The sequence below is a fragment of the Nicotiana tabacum genome, chromosome 1 (assembly GCF_000715075.1).
Source record: "Nicotiana tabacum cultivar K326 chromosome 1, ASM71507v2, whole genome shotgun sequence".
Lineage (NCBI taxonomy): Eukaryota > Viridiplantae > Streptophyta > Magnoliopsida > Solanales > Solanaceae > Nicotiana > Nicotiana tabacum.
In genome coordinates this window covers 122,337,639-122,355,481 of record NC_134080.1, presented here as the reverse complement: position 1 = coordinate 122,355,481, position 17,843 = coordinate 122,337,639, and the positions used below count along the sequence as shown (strand labels likewise).

The window sequence follows — 17,843 nt, the reverse complement described above, 5'->3', positions numbered from 1 at the left end:
TTACCTGCTGAAGTTTCCAAGCTCAACTGCTTTTGTTTACTCATCTTAGTATTCCTCTTGCTATGTACATTCTTCAGACTATGATGTTTTTGTTGCTAATTTGATTCTCCAATGATAACAGGAGATGCTTCCAGAGTTGCTTGGCTGTGTCCTCCCGGCATGTAAAGCTGGGCTTGAAGATCCTGATGATGATGTGAGAGCTGTTGCGGCAGATGCTTTAATACCTACTGCAGCGTCTGTTGTTTCTTTAAACGGCCAACTGTTGCATTCAATAATCATGCTGCTCTGGGATATTTTGCTTGACTTGGATGACCTCAGTCCATCTACGAGCAGGTAAGTCTTTACAAGGCAACTTTGGTACTTAAAATTAAACAAATATTTAAATACCAAGATTTCTAATTATCCCAGAGGAGCATTAACCTTGAAATATTCCAACACATTACTGTTAATTCTCTTGACGTTTCTACAGGTTAACTCAAACTCAACAAAATGTATCAGATTAAATTTGCAAATCATAACGGAAAAGACAAGTTGGATATAAAAAAAATAATTTGCAGTATCATGAAATAAAACTGATTTGGAGGTGATGTTATCATGAATCAGTAAGACTAGTTATGAGGATATTTATGCTGTCAGTTTGATTATATAACTGAACTAAAGCAAGTATGCTGCCAGCTTGTCCTGATTATTGACAAACTGCGGTGCTGACAGTGACATGCTGTCTATAAACATGTCACTGGATGGTGATATAGCACTCATTTGCGCTGCCTAGAAACCTGCTAGTGGATGATGATGTGGCACTGACCGTAGATGATATTTGCTAGTTGGCGACTTTGATGTGTCGCTTGACGGTGGCAATCCAATGAGATGCTAACTGGACAATGATGGGATATATATGACTTGTTGACTTGATAGGTGGACATATGTGGATTGGTGATATTTGCTTGGGTTGATGTGGACTGTTTGTAACATGGCTCATGACGCCGAAACAATGGAACAATGATAGGAAGAGACGGGAAAGATTAGTACCGCCGATCTAGTCACCCGAAAGAGACAAAGATTAATATCATTAGTAAGCTTTTTTAGCTTAAAAGCAAGATTAGTAAAATTGTAAGCTTAACTTTTCAAAAAAAATTACTCCCTCCGTTTTAAATTATGTGAACCTATTTCCTTTTTAGTCCGTGCTAAAAAGAATGACTCATTTCCCTATTTGGAAATAATTTACCTTTATGCAATGATTTATAACCACACAAAATATATCTGCCTCATTTTACACCACAAGTTCAAAAGTCTTCTCATTTTTCTTAAACTCTCTGCCCAGTCAAATGGGTTCACATAAATTGAAACTGAGGGAGTATAAAATATAAAGAACTTCTAGTATTATTTATATTTATTAATTTTTTTTTATATAATATTGGCCTAAGATTAGATTAAATGGAGTAACATATTAGTGATGGATTTGAGGATTCATATAGCCGGCCCTTTATTTGGGATTGAAGCATTGTTGTTGTTGTATAAGCTTATAAAACAAGACCGGTATAATTATTAAAGAATGTAAGCCTTTGATTAAGGAGGCAGCATAAGTCTGTTCACCAGTGAATGTAAGCTATTTAGATCCAAGATCGCAGAGGCTTTGCTACTATGTGAAAATAAGAAGAAAAGTCGAGAGACTTGTACAAGTGCTCCTTGTATGGGAGTTCAAACACTAGGAAAAAGGTAAGTTGGAACATGGTGAAGGGAGAGTTGATGAAGACTGTAGCAGCATCGTAGAAATCCAAAAATCCAGAAAAGACTCAATGACTCAATGTATCATTTACTGCCATCACGCCGGAAAGAGAAGGGGCGATGAACCTTAAGGATTACAAGCCTTATAGTCTAGTTGGAGCATTTATAAGATCGTTTTGTGATAAGTTAAATAATTGTATATTTCTTGTGAAATCCTCGTATACATGCAATATACTAGAAAGTCTAGAACCTACAATAAAATACGGTTAGTACTCACCCAATCAATGTACCTTTTATTGCCATCACGCCAAAAAGAGAAGGCGACAACAAACCTTAAGGATTACATGTCAATTAATCGTGATGGAACATTTGTAAGATCATTTTTCGATAGGTAAATTAGTTTTATATTTGCAAGAAAATCCTCGTGTACATGCAATATACCAAAAAGTTGAGAACCTACAATAAAACATATTTTTTACAAAGCTCATGCAATCAGCTTTACAAATAGGGACCTCATTGGTGCACAAAAAAAAAACTAGACACAACTACCCCTCAAAGGTGTAATGTCATTCTCAACTCCCTCAAAAGCTATCTTATTTCTCTTTTTTCATATAACCCACTTATGAGCTAGGGTGAAACATCTAAAGGCGTGGGTCTTCTCTTTCTTCATCCTAAACCCCATCTAAGCGATGTCTCCATTACTGTGCTGGACATTACCCATTGTACTTTGAACCAATTCAAGACCACCCATTACAAACGTGCTAGTAACAATGCATCGGGATTGGATCATCTTCTCAGCAATTACACATATTGCACCAGCTAAGATGTATGAGTTTCCTCTTCAAATATTTATCTGTTACTCTTGTTTTTGTTGACCCTGCAAAGGAGCACACCTTTCTAGGTTGCCCTTAGGATCCACACTGAAAGATGCAAAGGTTTAAGATTGAGAGACATTCGTTATAGAGGGCGAGGCATGCGGACAAGAACGGAACCGTGGATCGGTGATGAAGGAGAAGACTAGGAAAGACTAGGAACTGAACTACCTTTCAGTTGTGGCCATTGAAGAGTTATAATAAAAGGTTGGGAAGACGTTTTGGTAAGTAATAGTGTTGTATCATTGAGGTATGTCAGCAAAGAGATGGAGATTAGATCCAAAAGAGTAGAACTTTGCAATGTATAATGAGCTCAAAAAATCTGTTACGACCTCAAGTTCGAAAACATTGTCCTCGGCCAACTTATACAAAAAGTTAAGCGAAGATTATATGTGTGTGTGTGTATATATATATATATATATATATATATATATATATATATATATATATATTTTCCGGTTATCAATATTGTTCTTGTTGTCTTCAGAGATTCTAGTATTTGTCTCCATCCAAATGACCCCTAAACGACTGCAAGGATGGTATTCCAAATAAAGGAAGAATATTTGGACATTCTCCTCCTTTGCCTAGCAAGTAAATAGTTTAGTGTATCTGGTGAACAAACACTTGATGCCTTGGACATTTAAGAAGTACAGTATTTGACTTGAAAGTTTACTGTGAAGGAAAAGATGGTTGACATCTTCAACATTTTCTTCGCAAAGAGAGCATCTATTGCATAGCCTCTTTATTGAAGGTTATTAAAAGATGGTTGACGTCTTCAACATTTTCTTCGCAAAGAGAGCATCTAGTGCATGGCCTCTTTATTGAAGGTTATTAAGAGAGGGACATTTTCTTTTTACAACTGATCAGGAGAAGTATTTGAGTTTGTTTAGAGCCTTGTTCTTCCAAATAGATTTCCAATGGTCATAGTGTAAGAGGGTGTTGAGATCTTATAAAAAAATGAGTAACAACTCTTCCTAGAAAAAGGAGGATTCCAAAAGATATTATCGAGAGAGGGATAGGTGGGACACCGTTGCAGAATAGAGTGAACTCACTATAACCTTCAAGTTCCTATTCATTGTGATCTCCTACGAGGAATAAACAACCTTGACTCTTGCTTTTGAGTTAGAGTCAAGGCACGATGTACATTTGAAAGTACAGGAAAGGTATCCTTCAAAGGAGAGCGGCGAAACCATATATCTTGCCAACTTCATGAGGGTTTGAGTGAAGATGTGGGCTACCTGCTATTCCATTGTGAGGTGTCAAGGTGTCAACACCTTTATTATCGGCGGTGATGAATTGGTTAAACTTTGGACAGTGCTAGGGACAATGCCGAGCCTACAGTAAAGGAATGAGAAGGCACAATCATGGAACTCGCTTCACTTGCTGTAATGTGGGCACGATCATTAGAGTGGAATATGTGAGCTCTCGTGATGTTGAGAATGATCTTTTACATTTGAGTTTCTAGTTTTATTCGGGTGAACTCTTGAGATTCCTGTCACCTCTAAGGCTTTGGTCTATTGGTAGGAGTGCAACACGTAATGTGTGCGTTAGGCACACGTCACGAGTTTGAACCTTGCCTTAGATAAAAGCTTGGTATTTAAGCGGAGATGAGTAGAGGGGCACGTCCATTATCCGTTGAGCTTCGAGCTTTGCGCCACTAGACCAATTTTTTTTTCTCCATTATAAAAAAACCCCGAGGTTCTTGTATGTATAGAAGTTAGAGTGTGTTTTGTGGAGAACCATCTTCCTTTTTTATGTAGGTTCTCTACTGTCCCATACAATTGTATACATAGATTTTTTCATATTATTAATAGCCTGTTTGGCCAAGCTTCTAAAATATGTTTATTTTGAGAAGTGCTTTTTTCAAAAGTACTTTTGGTGAAAATCAGTCTGTGTTTGGCTCATCAATTTGAAAAGCACTTTTGAGTAGCAATTAGTGTTTGGCCAAGCTTTTAGAAAGTGCTTCTAAGTGTATTTTTCTCAAAAGTCTTTTCAAAAAGGTAGTTCTGGGGAGAAGAAAAACGCTTCTCAGAAACTGCTTCTGCTTCTACTCAAAAGCACTTTTTTTCCTTCAAACATCTTAGCAAAACACCTTAACTTTGAAAAAAGAGGACTTTTGACAAAAAAATCATTTTTGGCCAAGAAAAAAGCGCCAAACAGGCTATAAAATTACTTCTTTATCGAAAATGAAAGGAGATTTTTATACTATTGACCTGGATGCGTACTTCTATTTTCTTGACTTTCGACATCGACCATATCTAGGTTGAAATTTATATTTCCCTTCCTCCTTTCTAAAATAAAAAAATAGTCGGGGTTTTCGGGGTGTGGGGGCGTGGGTGAAAGATGGGCAGTGACTTTATAAAAAACTGTCTCTTACAAGATTTAGGCTTTCTCAATATTTATTCTGTTATTTTTTTTTGAAAAAGGATGATTGTCTAGGTCTCTCACCAAAATTCCATCCTCTCACTCTTTAGCCCATTATCTTCTGTATTAATCACCTCTCCATTTTCCACTCTGAATTATAGCAGTTTATTAATTAGAATATTAATTATTAATAAAGTTATTATTAGATAAAAAATGAAAATTAGCTGTCATACACTGGTGTCTGCTATTACAAGAATTTTGCGTATTTATTTTATGTTGCTATCTTGTCCCCAATTATAGCTCTTGGTGATTTGTTGGTGACTTGTTCCCAATGAATCTTGATCTTCTCCATGTCTTTGGTATTGCAGTGTGATGAATCTGTTGGCAGAGATCTACTCTCAAGAGCAAATGATTCCAAAAACGTTTGGGGAGAAAAAGAAATTTGATCTCAATGAAATTGATCGACAAGATGACCCTGGGGAAGGGACATGGTCTTCAGAAAATCCTTACATGCTATCAACATTGGCACCAAGATTATGGCCTTTCATGAGACATAGTATCACTTCAGTCCGTTATTCAGCTATTCGGACTTTGGTAGCCTACCTTATCTGATCCTCTTTTTATTTGCTGTTAACATAACGGACTGCTGTTAGTTGTGTACATCACAGTTGCAATGTCTTATCGCTTGTATTTTGGTTGATTTGTCTTCGCATGAATTGGTTTTACACAATGCAAGTGCACATAAGTATAGAAGATAAAAAGCTGATTCTTAAATTTTCTTATGCAGGAACGATTGCTTGAAGCCGAATATAAGAGGAGCATTGCTGAATCATCTAGCTCTTTCTGGCCTTCATTTATTTTGGGTGATACTCTCAGGATTGTTTTCCAGAATTTGCTACTTGAATCAAATGAGGAGATCGTGCAGTGTTCAGGCAGGGTTTGGAGGATCTTTCTCCAGGTTTGTTGTTTATACCTGTCCTTCCCAAGTAAACCCCCAGATCAGCGTTCCACTTTTCATAGTGCTATATTTAATTGGATCAACAGAAACATCCTGTGAATGGCTATGATAATGCATTATCGTCTTAATCGATATCTGATATTTGAATCAGAGTGTACTAGCAGAAAAGGAGCATTCTCTAAAAATATTATTTTATGGATATCCTATTTGGTGATTGGGATTGAGAGGGATACTATCCTATGTTAGTTGAAGAGACTTTTCTAAGATTACATATCTGGAGGTGATTATAAGTCTGGTATTCAGCTGGACTTTGTTAGCTCTTTAGCCTTCGCATAGGATCATTGTAAAAGAGCTAACAAACTCACTACTTTCGTACTTATTCTGCTTTCATGCATCTTCTTGATGCCATTTATAACACTACTTCTATAAAAAAAAGGTCTGGTATTCAGCTATTTAGTTATTTTCTAGAGATACTGGTAGGTTGTATTTAGTTGGATAGAAGAATGAAGTGGATGGATATTTTATGAATGAAGTGGATGGATATTTTATTTCTTCCCTTAGATAGTGGAGTCACTCATTTGATGGTTTTTTGGGGAAAGGTTAGGATTCATATGATGGTTTTATAGCCCGTTTGGCCAAGCTTCTTTTTGGGCTAAAAGTGCTTTTTTGGCCAAATATTGATGTGTTTGGCCAAGCTTTTAGAAGGAAAAAAAGTGTTTTTGAGGAGAAGCAGAAAAAAGTAGCTTTTCTCCAAAAGCACTTTTCTGAGAAGTACTTTTGAGAAAAATTATACTTAGAAGCAGTTTTTAAAAGCTTGACCAAATACTAATTACTGCTCAAAAGTGCTTTTTAAATTAATTAGCCAAACACAAACTGCTTCTCACCAAAAGTACTTTTTTGAAAAGTACTTTTCAAAATATAAGCTGATTTTAGAAGCTTGGCCAAACAAGCTATTAATCGAATTTCATCTGAACCTTCTTTATCTAATTTGAATCTTCTTCCTTTCTCGTTCAAGTGAACCTTCCAAGTCAAGTGATGACCAGAGACTTGCTACCTATGGATTTTCTTTATTGTTCTTCGGGAAGGAGGGTTTGGGCCTTTTGGGGAATAAGCTTGACAAGGTGATATGCATATGTCCCACAAGGTGTCTTTGGCTTTTGTTTCATTGTGTCCGAGGGAGACATGGGGAGAGGTGGAAGTCTCTTCAAGTGATTTAGGTCCTGTGTGGCAATGTGTTATCTATTTGCTTTCTCTCCTTGTCCTGAACGTAAGCAAAAGAACAAAGCAAATGCTTAGTTGTGGTCATCTTTTGACTTTTTTTCGTCCATGTCATTGATCCATTGTTCTTGGGTCCTCTTACTAGGAGGGTTTTGTAGTGCGGGGGAAGGCTCTGACAGTGGATTTTTAATCCAGGCAGGTTATAATGCTGTACGTTTCAAACAGTTTGGCACTACAGCGTTTTTCAATTGGATTATTAAATTGAAGACATCAATTACAATAAAACCCTTAAATCATCGGAAACTTTAAAAGATGATCTTCAAGGAAATAAAGGAGAAAGGATGAGCGGGTTGGTCATGTGGGATAATATTGGGTATATTGTTGTTCTTGTTGTTTTTGATGAGCGGGTTGGTCACTTCATCCCATAAGGAGTATTTTGGGTAGGTTCTTATGTTTTTCTTCATGATAAAATGTGTTTGGAAAGTAGGAAAAAGGGCGATGGGAAAAAAGTGAAGGAGAAATGTGATGTTCCACTCAAAGGAGTAGCAATAGGAATAACCCGGTAACAAATTGATATAACCCTGAACTAGACTACCACAAGTGAGTTGCTTTAGTTGGGTGAAGTGGGAGTGTACACTTTGGTAGAGGACGATGATAATATTATGGTAGCAGCATTGTGCCCAGGGCTTAGTTCAAGTGGCAAAGGTTGATGGACTTGTGATTTAGGTCACAGGTTCGAGCCATGTGCCATTTTAACTAAGCCACTTATGTAAGTGGAGATAGGTAGAGTGGCGGGCTTATTATCCCCGAGTTTTGTAGGCTGCGGTTTGTTCCAAGGGTTCGCCCTAGACGGTTTTCTCGATCTTCAATAAAAATATATTGTTGTAGGGGGAACTTTATGCCAGCTTATCCAGGAAAAAAATTATGCTAGCTTCAAATAATTGGCTATAAGATAAATTAGAACAACAATGTTGTTATTTAATGGAGTGAAGGTTCTGTGTTTTTTGGTATACTTCTTGTGTACGTTTTTTTCCCCATCATTAATAAATTATTTACTATAAAATGATGTTATATAATGGAGACCGGATTGCCGTTTCTTAATCATTAACCTTGAGCAAATATTTTTGTAGTTAGCCGAGAAAATTGTTTCTTAGTTATTTGATCTTCTTATGTTTGATGAGATATCTATTTCAATTGCTGTTAGTGCCCAGTAGAAGACTTGGAAGATGCTTCAAAGGCATATTTTCCTTCTTGGCTGGAGTTAGCAACTACTCCATATGGTTCATCATTGGATACTGCAAAAATGTTTTGGCCTGTAGCTCTTCCCCGCAAAAGCCACTTCAAAGCAGCTGCAAAGATGAGAGCTGTGAAACCAGAAAACGATTCCCTTCAAAGTATATGCTCAGATTCAGGTGAAGGCTCTACTGTGCTGGAGAAAAATACAGAGGCTTCCACCAGCAGCGGAAAGATTGTGGTTGGTGCTGATGTCGACATGTCGGTTACATATACACGTGTCGTTACTGCCACAGTCTTGGGCATTTTAGCTGCTAGGTTACGTGAAGGTTCTTTGCAGTTTTTTATCGACCCCTTATGGAAGGCGCTTACCTCTCTATCTGGAGTTCAACGCCAGGTGCATAATCTTAAACAAGTGTTTAGCATTGATCTTCATTTCCTTTATATTTCCCCTTCTATATGCCAATTTTTTGAGAATGATTTTTTTTTTTCCTGAGAATACTTTCTATATGCCATATTTAAACTGGAGTTTTGATGGTGAATCAGGTAGCTTCAATGGTGCTTATTTCTTGGTTTAAAGAACTGAAAACCAGGAGCATCATGGATATGGACAGGGTTATTGCTGGCATCTCAAGTAATTTTAGGAGCCAATTGATGGATTTGTTAGCCTGCATTAACCCTGCTTTTCCTACGAAAGATTCTCTTTTTCCTTACATTGAACTCTCAAGAACGTACGATAAAATGCGCAATGAAGCTCGTCAGCTCTACTATGAGACTGAGGCAGCTGGCATGTTTAAAGATTTGTTGTCATCCATTCAGGTTGATCTAGAAAATCTTAGCGCCGATGATGCAATAAATTTTGCATCTAAACTTCAATTCTTAAGTATTAATTCTATGGGGGAGGAATCTGCCGAGCTGAACAGCTTGGACGAATTAGAAACATTCAAACAGAGGCTTTTGACCACTTCTGGGTATTTGAAATGCGTCCAGGTAACTTTTGGGGGTGAATCTCTAAACCTGGAGTCTTATTAACTGGATAAGTTTATTACATCATTTTCTAACTTCCAGTTTTTCCTTTGACAACTCGCAGAATAATTTGCATATTACCGTCTCTTCTTTACTGGCCGCTGCTGTTGTCTGGATGAATGAACTTCCAGTGAAACTGAATCCAATTATTTTACCTTTGATGGCTTCTATTAAGAGAGAACAGGTAAGTGTTCAATGTGATATTTCCTGAAAAGAGAGCACTTGCTATTTGCATGTCATAATTGTTCATTTTTGAAGGAGGAGATATTACAATGTAAGGCTGCTGAGGCTCTTGCAGAACTTATCTATCGTTGTATGGGACGGAAGCCTGGACCAAATGACAAGTTAATTAAGAACCTCTGTAGTTTGACATGCATGGATCCTTGTGAGACACCTCAAGCCGGAGTTTTGAATTCTATCGAAATAATTGAAGAGCAAGATCTTCTATCCTCAGTTAGTAGCAGTAATAGACACAAATCGAAAGTTCATATGCTCTCCCCTGGTGAAGATCGTTTAAAGGTTGAGGGCTTCATCAGTAGACGTGGATCTGAACTTGCCTTGAAGTACTTGTGTGAAAAATTGGGTGGATCTTTGTTTGAAAAGCTTCCTAAGCTGTGGGACTGCTTAGTTGAAGTTCTTAAGCCTTGTAGTCTTGAAGGCATGACTGAAGAAGATGAAAAACTTATTACTCGAGCTATTGAGTTGGTTAAAGATTATCAGAACTTGATTAACAATATCCAGGTCAGTCCCAATGGTCGTAATTCTTCGTTTCTTGCACTTTTGATAATTACATGTTTATTGCAAATGCATCCAAGAAGGGACTAAATCTGGTACACAAGAAGTAAAAAATTGCTTTCCATGAAAGTTGTTGTCATCCACTTGGTGGATGGGTGATTGATCTGACGTTCTGCGTTCTATGGACAAAATACATAAGTTTCGTTCTTACTCTTGAATGGTGCACAAGTGCCAATGAAGCCACCTACCATGCTCTATTTTTTTCTCTTTTATTTGCTACATTGGGAGATCTTTCCCGAGGGCCAGAGGGGATACTTGTAATGTTTTGTTGCTTTTGTAGTAGGAAATGACTCTCTTTGTGAAGCTACCTTTTATTCTGGTCTCAGTCCTCTGCGCCTTCTGTTAGGTAATGATGCCATGATGAGTCCTCTTTGTGAAGAAAAGATTAACAACCCTTTGTTGATGTTAATACCTATAGAAAGCAGATATTGTTTTTTAGGTTATCATAAACAAAATTGAATACCTAATTCCTTCTGGGAGTTTCTCTTTTTAGTAGATTATTATGGGTATGCCTCACAATTATCTTCTTGGGTGGTACGAATTTGTTACGAATGTTGAGCTTCAATAATCAAAGTAAGAAAAATTCGTTGGCTTGGGATTTCTAGGAGGTTTTTAGTTTCTCTGCGTTGATTCTGATCTGATTATTCATTTCCCCTTCATCAACTCCTGAAGGATATCTATTTTAATAAGCCCCCAAAAGAACCCATTAGGAATAGAAAGGAGGGGGACCAACAGTGAAGCTCAATATTAGAAGTGAAGAAGGAAATGGAGTTCTTATCTTAAAAATAAGCTCTTACACATTCTCTGTTCCTTGAAGGCCTTTGTTTCCTCCTTTTGTTTTTCCTGCTTACTATCTGAACAACAACCAAAATTCTTCTCTGATCAAAGTTCCTTTATATGTTTGCTAGTATCTTTCACATATCTCCTGAGTTTTATCATTTTTTAAAAAACTTAAATTGATAAATGTTTGAATCTACAGAAAAATTGCTTATTTCATTTGCTAAGATTGAATCATGTCATTACTTTCGTGATGGAATGAGTGCAAGTTGCCCATACAGAGAACAGTAACAGAGGTGTAACTGGTCTATCCCTTAAGGTGAAGCAGTTTGATCGCATGTTTACAAAAACAAATTTACAAGTGTTGTTGCTTAACTGATATTGGCTAGGGGTGTAGTTGCAAATGAATTGTACACCTAAGACATTATATATTTGTTTCCTGTCGGAAGCAGCAACTGCAAGTTTTAGCAAGAAACAAATTCATCAGAAGTGTATATGACAGGTAGCATTGTCCACCACTTTGCTTGTTATTGTTTCATAAATTATTCAGAAAGACGTGATTAGTTTCAGTGCTCTAATTCAGTTGGATGTTCTCTTGCTTCCATGACTCCTTGACTTCAGCATTGTCTATGTCTTCTTATTCTTTTTTCCTTTGAGTGGCAGGTGGTCCGTTCCATTGCACCAATGCTGGACGAGACGTTAAGACCAAAACTTCTCACTCTTCTTCCATGCATCTTCAGATGTGTTCGTCATTCACATATTGCCGTGAGATTAGCTGCATCTAGATGTATTACAACCATGGCCAAGTCAATGACATTGGATGTGATGGGTTCTGTAATTCAGAATGTTGTGCCTATGTTAGGTGACATTACATCTGTACATTCTAAACAAGGAGCTGGCATGCTTGTTAGTTTGCTTGTCCAAGGACTTGGTATCGAGCTGGTTCCTTATGCTCCCCTTTTAGTAGTTCCCCTCCTGAGGTGTATGAGTGATTCAGATCATTCTGTCAGACAGAGTGTGACACATAGTTTTGCCACCCTTGTGCCTCTACTTCCATTAGCACGTGGTGTTTCTCCTCCTGTTGGTCTTAGCGAACACCTATCACGAAGTCAAGAAGATGTTAAATTTTTGGAGCAGCTAGTTGACAACTCTCACATTGATGATTACAAGCTCTCAACTGAACTAAAGGTGACATTGAGAAGGTAACTCCTCCAGAACCACTGATTATCTCTCAAGTGTCTGCATGTGATGCCTACATCCCTGTGCTGAGCTGACTTTTTCTTTAAAACTAATATCTCGGTCTCTCGCTGCCTAAATCACAGTGTTCCCATCACATAGGCCTATCCTACGTTCCTCTTTCTCCTACTCTTTTTTTCCTTGTTTCAGTTTCTCTCTGTCCATATAACAAGGGATGGTGGGACCAAAATGACCATCTATCGTCATGCTGTAAGGTGCATTTTCTTGTTGTGAGATGATTAGACATTTGGATGTGCCAAAAGAATTGGTTTAAAAGTATATCATGAGCATGAATATTGGTAACATACAATATGAGGAGTTTTGGGGGGTGGGGGGGGGGGGGGGCGTATACATGAACCACACTATTGGAAACACAAGCACATCTAGATGGTCTCTCTGTACCTGCTTTTATATTTACTAAGCTATTGAGCCCAATACAAGATAATTCATGCTACCTAAATTACCCTCTGGAAAGAACTAATTGAACATTTTGTTTGGCAAGCTTACCGTTCCCGGAATTCTTTTGTACACTTAAGACATGCTATTGGAAGTGACCATCTGCTAAGTTTTCAGCCCAGCATACAAAGTCCAGGCTAAGCGATAAAGAGGAAAATTGACGAAATATAAAGGGCAGCATATTACTCTTAAATATGTGCTTATACAGTTTCTTCTAATCCATATTGTCCACAGTCCATCTGTTTCTAAACAGCCAGACAACTGCTTAATTGCATAGTTGCAGAAAAGCATAACTATGTCATGCGAGATGTGTTTTTTTGAGAAATGTGATGTCAGCTAGTTTCTAGTCACTGCTGCTCCTACATCTGCATGGAAACTAGGGAAGAAATGCAAGAAATACAAGGTCTAATATTGTTGATCTTTCTTGTTTGGTTTGCCTCTGAAAAGAAAATAAAGAGGAAGAAAATTGCTTTTCGTGGACCCCTGTTGGTGAAAGTGGACATAAAAATGATGACTTCCCCCTTTTCTCTCAAATTCAAGCAGAGGAGAGGAGATTTCTTATTTCAGCTTGATTTCTCTTTATTTTTATTTGTCTCCTTGTGGGGCAGTCATTTAACCTTGGTGCCTTATTTGAAATGCATTTACTTTTCTTTAAGCTATTCCCCCTTCCCCCAGACTGAAAAAAGAGGGGGTAAAAAGAAAGGGGATTTCAATTTATCCATGAAGAGCCTTTTGCTAGTTTGTTTTTTGGTCTAAGATTTTTTCTCTTATGCTTTCAGGTACCAACAAGAAGGTATAAACTGGTTGGCATTTTTGAAGCGCTTTAATCTTCACGGGATTTTATGTGATGACATGGGCCTTGGTAAAACCCTTCAAGCATCAGCAATTGTGGCTTCTGATGTAGCAGAGCACATTGCTCTAAATAGTTCCCAGGATTTACCTCCATCCTTGATAATATGCCCCTCAACCCTTGTCGGCCACTGGGTTTATGAAATAGAGAAGTTTATTGATGGTTCTTTGCTTACTACCCTCCAGTATGTTGGTTCTGCGCAAGAGCGCATTTCGCTACGGTCTCAGTTTAGTGAGCATAATGTTATCGTGACATCATATGATGTTATCCGCAAAGATGTTGATTATCTTAGACAGCTGTTTTGGAACTATTGCATTCTAGATGAGGGACATATCATAAAGAATTCTAAGTCGAAAATAACAGTTGCTGTTAAACAATTAAAGGCACAACACCGACTCATTCTGAGTGGAACACCGATACAGGTGTGTTAATATTGTTAGCAATTCAGCCAGAACTGAATATTTATAACAGTTCAATGGGTGCTTAACAGTTAATCTGTCTCAAATTGCAGAATAATGTGTTGGATCTGTGGTCACTTTTTGACTTCCTTATGCCAGGGTTTCTTGGAACTGAAAGACAAGTGAGTTACACCATTTGCTAAGTTAAAATTGCACTTTTTGTAGTTCTTACGTTGTTCAATGTGCCTAATAATTGAGTGATTTTGTTCCGATTTGTTGTTTCCTAAAAGTTGTATTTGGGTTGAGAGGTACGCACAGGGAAGCTGTTGGTGGGAATTTCCTTTCATGTTGATTGTGGGTATCATGAATTTCTTTCAGCATCTAATGTGGATGCTTAGTGAAACTGAGCTGGCTAGTTACAAACTTCTTTTGATCAAAAGTTGTTATATGATACTTACCTTGTATGTTAATTTTACAGTTTCATGCCTCCTATGGTAAACCACTACTAGCTGCCAGAGATCCCAAATGTTCAGCGAAAGATGCTGAAGCAGGTGTGCTTGCTATGGAAGCATTGCACAAGCAGGTGGGTTCATTTCTACTTGCATCTGGCCTCCTCTGTTCTTGTCACTGTTGATCTAGACTCAAACTGAAAATGGTTTTCCTTGACAGGTGATGCCTTTTCTCCTTCGCCGGACTAAAGATGAAGTCTTATCTGATCTGCCAGAGAAAATTATTCAGGATAGGTACTGCGTCCTGAGTCCTGTTCAGCTAAAACTCTACGAACAATTTTCTGGTTCACATGTGAGGCAAGAAATTTCCAGCATTGTGAAGCACAATGAATCAGATGCAAGCCAAAAAAATGATTTGCCAAAAGCATCTTCTCATGTATTCCAGGTAAGTTGAGAATAGTCATGATTATATCTTTTGTGGTTGTGGTCTAATATCTCTCTTGTTTCAGGCACTTCAGTACTTGCTTAAACTTTGTAGTCATCCTTTGCTCGTGTTTGGGGAGAGAATTGCAGAATCACTCTCATCTGTTGTGTCAGAGCTCTTCCCTCCTGGTTCTGACATTGTTTCAGAACTCCATCAACTTCACCATTCTCCCAAATTAGTCGCCTTGCAGGAGATCCTTTCGGAGTGTGGAATTGGTGTTGACTCAGGTTCTGAAGGCACTATTTGTGTGGGACAGCACAGAGTCCTGATATTTGCACAGCATAAGGTAATGCCTCTAGCTTCTGAAGTTATATTTTGATTGATTCTGTTCCTGTCTTAACCTGGAATTCAACTTTGAGTTGTGCAGGCCCTTTTGGATATCATTGAGAGAGACCTGTTTCACACTCATATGAAGAGGTAAGGATAGTTCTTTCTTGTTTTTACCTTTCAAACTTCCTTTTGAAGTAAACTAAATAGCCTGCCAATATTTCCATTGCCATTGACGTATCTGTGACTTTTATATGGAGGTTGAGGCATCTTTTAATGTACTTCTTGGTTTATCGTGTGGGTCAACTCTTGGTTGTCATAATTAGGTTTTCTGATATTAGGGGCTAGTGTGTTGTTAACCATTAATTCTGCAGCAGTTTATGGCGGCGGTCTTGATTTGACTAAACCTTTTTCTGTTGAGAAAGCAAGACATAGGAAATACCTTTTGGAGTCTCCATGTTTGTATGGCACAGTACTTTGACCTGTTTAGCTGCAGGCATATCTTGGAAGGGGCATAAAGGGAGGGAAGGCTGTGGTTTTCATTCTTTAGTTCTTTCACATTTCACCTTTTAGAATTGGTTTCAGTTTGATTTTAGTACATTGAGCTACTCTTTGTTTGACATTATTTTTTGGAACTTGCAATCTACCGATTCTCTAAATTTCTGCACACAAACTATCAAATTATAGGCTACATAATATGTTGCCTCTACAAGTATGGACAAAGAGAGTTGAATATGTTCTCAACTGTTTTGTAGCCCCAGAATTTTTAGGATACACAATTTTTTTCATCACTTCTTTGTATCGCACCTGGAAATTTTCTTGTTAATTTGCAATCATTTTGGACGCTTGAGATTGTCTCGGGATATAAATGGACTTCGTATGTTAAATCTTAACTTTCACAATTAATAGTTTCCCTTGTAATTATGGATAGCTGTACCTGTTTTGATACAGTTAATATATATGCAACAAATGTTACCTTCTCAACCAAAAAAAAAGTTTGCTAGTGCACATGTGAACGATTTAGAACCGGAAAAAACAGATGTTAGAGGACCAGTAATGCACCTATGTTAATCAAAGGTTGTCTTGAAGTACTTGAGCCCGTTCCTTTGGTTTGACATTCAGTAGCTAACGAGATTTTACTCCTTTTTTGAGCAGTGTTACTTACTTGAGGCTGGATGGATCAGTTGAACCAGAAAAGCGCTTTGACATTGTGAAAGCCTTCAATTCAGCACAATCTAGTATCGTGCGTTGGAGTTTTACTTGAAAAATTCAAAACTCCAGCATAATATACCAAATTTCCATATATAAGATGTTTTCAAACTCATGTACAATTCATGAAGTTTAGACTACTAAATGTTCAAACTCCAGTACTCGTTTGAGTTTTTCCGTGTTTCAGAGAGGAGTATTTATGTTCAGGTTTTATTTTTGCATTAAAGAGTAATTACTTTACCGATACAATTTAAAATATGGCTTAATTCTAATAACCGGCCAAAAAGTAGCAATCCTAGCTAATTTATCAACACATTCATTGTAAAAAATTGGGCCATAGATATAAAAGGAAACTACATAATCTACCTATTAAAATTAAAGTAGTTACCCGTCTTTACTCATTGTTAAACTTATTATAATATATACCTTTCTAACTAAAACTAATTGCCAGCCAACTCATCCCCAGTTTTTCTTAACCATCTGATAATCTTTCCTTTCTATTTGAAAGATCCACAATCATGTAAATGCCATCATAAAATCAACATTGCCATGAGTACTACACCGTGATAATCTTCTTTTCAATTGATTATTATTCATTATCACATAAAAATAATGGATGTAATTTCAAATCTGAAAAAAATGAAACTCCATATGAATGAGTTCAAAATGCCATATCTGATGGTTTATAGTGTTTTACTATTGAAATTCATTAGTTATTGTTCTTTAATGTGTAGATTGTACCTTTGATGTTAGTTTTTGGAGATTTATTATACAAAAGTTTAAATCCACCATTGAAGGACCTTGAAACTTGAAACTCATAACTTGGTTCGTTTGAGTTTTTAATTATTTTGATCCAATCCTGCATGGGTTTGTTTAGAAAGTTGATTGGAGGTTGTAGCTAAAGTTTTACTCAATTTGGTAGAGATTTTGTAGTAGATTATAGAAATTTGGTTTGAAATATAGTTGAACTAGAGAAGAAGATGAATTTGTATTGTATACCCAAATAGTATATAAATATATCATTTTGGTATATAATTCATTCCAACATATACTATTACAGTATACAATATAATATAATAGTATATTGTTATAATTTGCTCCTTTTTAAACTTTTTCATTGGGTCATTTTTTAAAATTTTGGGTTGAAATTGAGTTGAACTATCAGAGAAGACAGATTCGTACTGTATACCAAAAGGGTATATTGGATACTGTATTGGTATACAATAATTAATTCAAGAGTATATAATTAACTACAATATTTTGCTGCTAACTTTTTTTTGAAGGAATGAACCAATCCTCTATATAGTAAAATAAGATATTATATACCTTTTGGTTAATTCAATAGTGTATAATTTATTGATATAATGACCCGAATGGTCGTTTTGATAATTAACGCCCTGATCCCCTATTAACTATTTTTCTCGTATCTTTTTCTGCTATTGTGATTTGCCGGGATGATTCATCTTGAGTTTTGGAATGTTTTGGGATACTTAGTCTCTAAATGAGAGTTTAAGTCTTAGAATTTG

The 17,843-nt window shown here is 37.0% G+C and overlaps 1 protein-coding gene across 1 annotated transcript in view; it reads left to right on the top strand.

Moving 5' to 3' along the window:
- Nucleotides 1-16,537, top strand: part of LOC142181054 (TATA-binding protein-associated factor BTAF1-like) — a 38,763-nt gene extending 22,226 nt beyond the window's left edge. The window contains exons 15-26 of the mRNA XM_075253177.1: nucleotides 8,342-8,767; nucleotides 8,917-9,360; nucleotides 9,461-9,580; nucleotides 9,655-10,137; nucleotides 11,632-12,170; nucleotides 13,440-13,932; nucleotides 14,022-14,090; nucleotides 14,387-14,491; nucleotides 14,578-14,802; nucleotides 14,867-15,127; nucleotides 15,209-15,258; nucleotides 16,264-16,537. Coding sequence (XP_075109278.1) covers nucleotides 8,342-8,767; nucleotides 8,917-9,360; nucleotides 9,461-9,580; nucleotides 9,655-10,137; nucleotides 11,632-12,170; nucleotides 13,440-13,932; nucleotides 14,022-14,090; nucleotides 14,387-14,491; nucleotides 14,578-14,802; nucleotides 14,867-15,127; nucleotides 15,209-15,258; nucleotides 16,264-16,372 — 3,324 coding nt within the window. The 3' untranslated portion in view covers nucleotides 16,373-16,537. The remainder of the gene's footprint in view (nucleotides 1-8,341; nucleotides 8,768-8,916; nucleotides 9,361-9,460; nucleotides 9,581-9,654; nucleotides 10,138-11,631; nucleotides 12,171-13,439; nucleotides 13,933-14,021; nucleotides 14,091-14,386; nucleotides 14,492-14,577; nucleotides 14,803-14,866; nucleotides 15,128-15,208; nucleotides 15,259-16,263) is intronic.
- The last annotated feature ends 1,306 nt before the right edge of the window (nucleotides 16,538-17,843 follow it).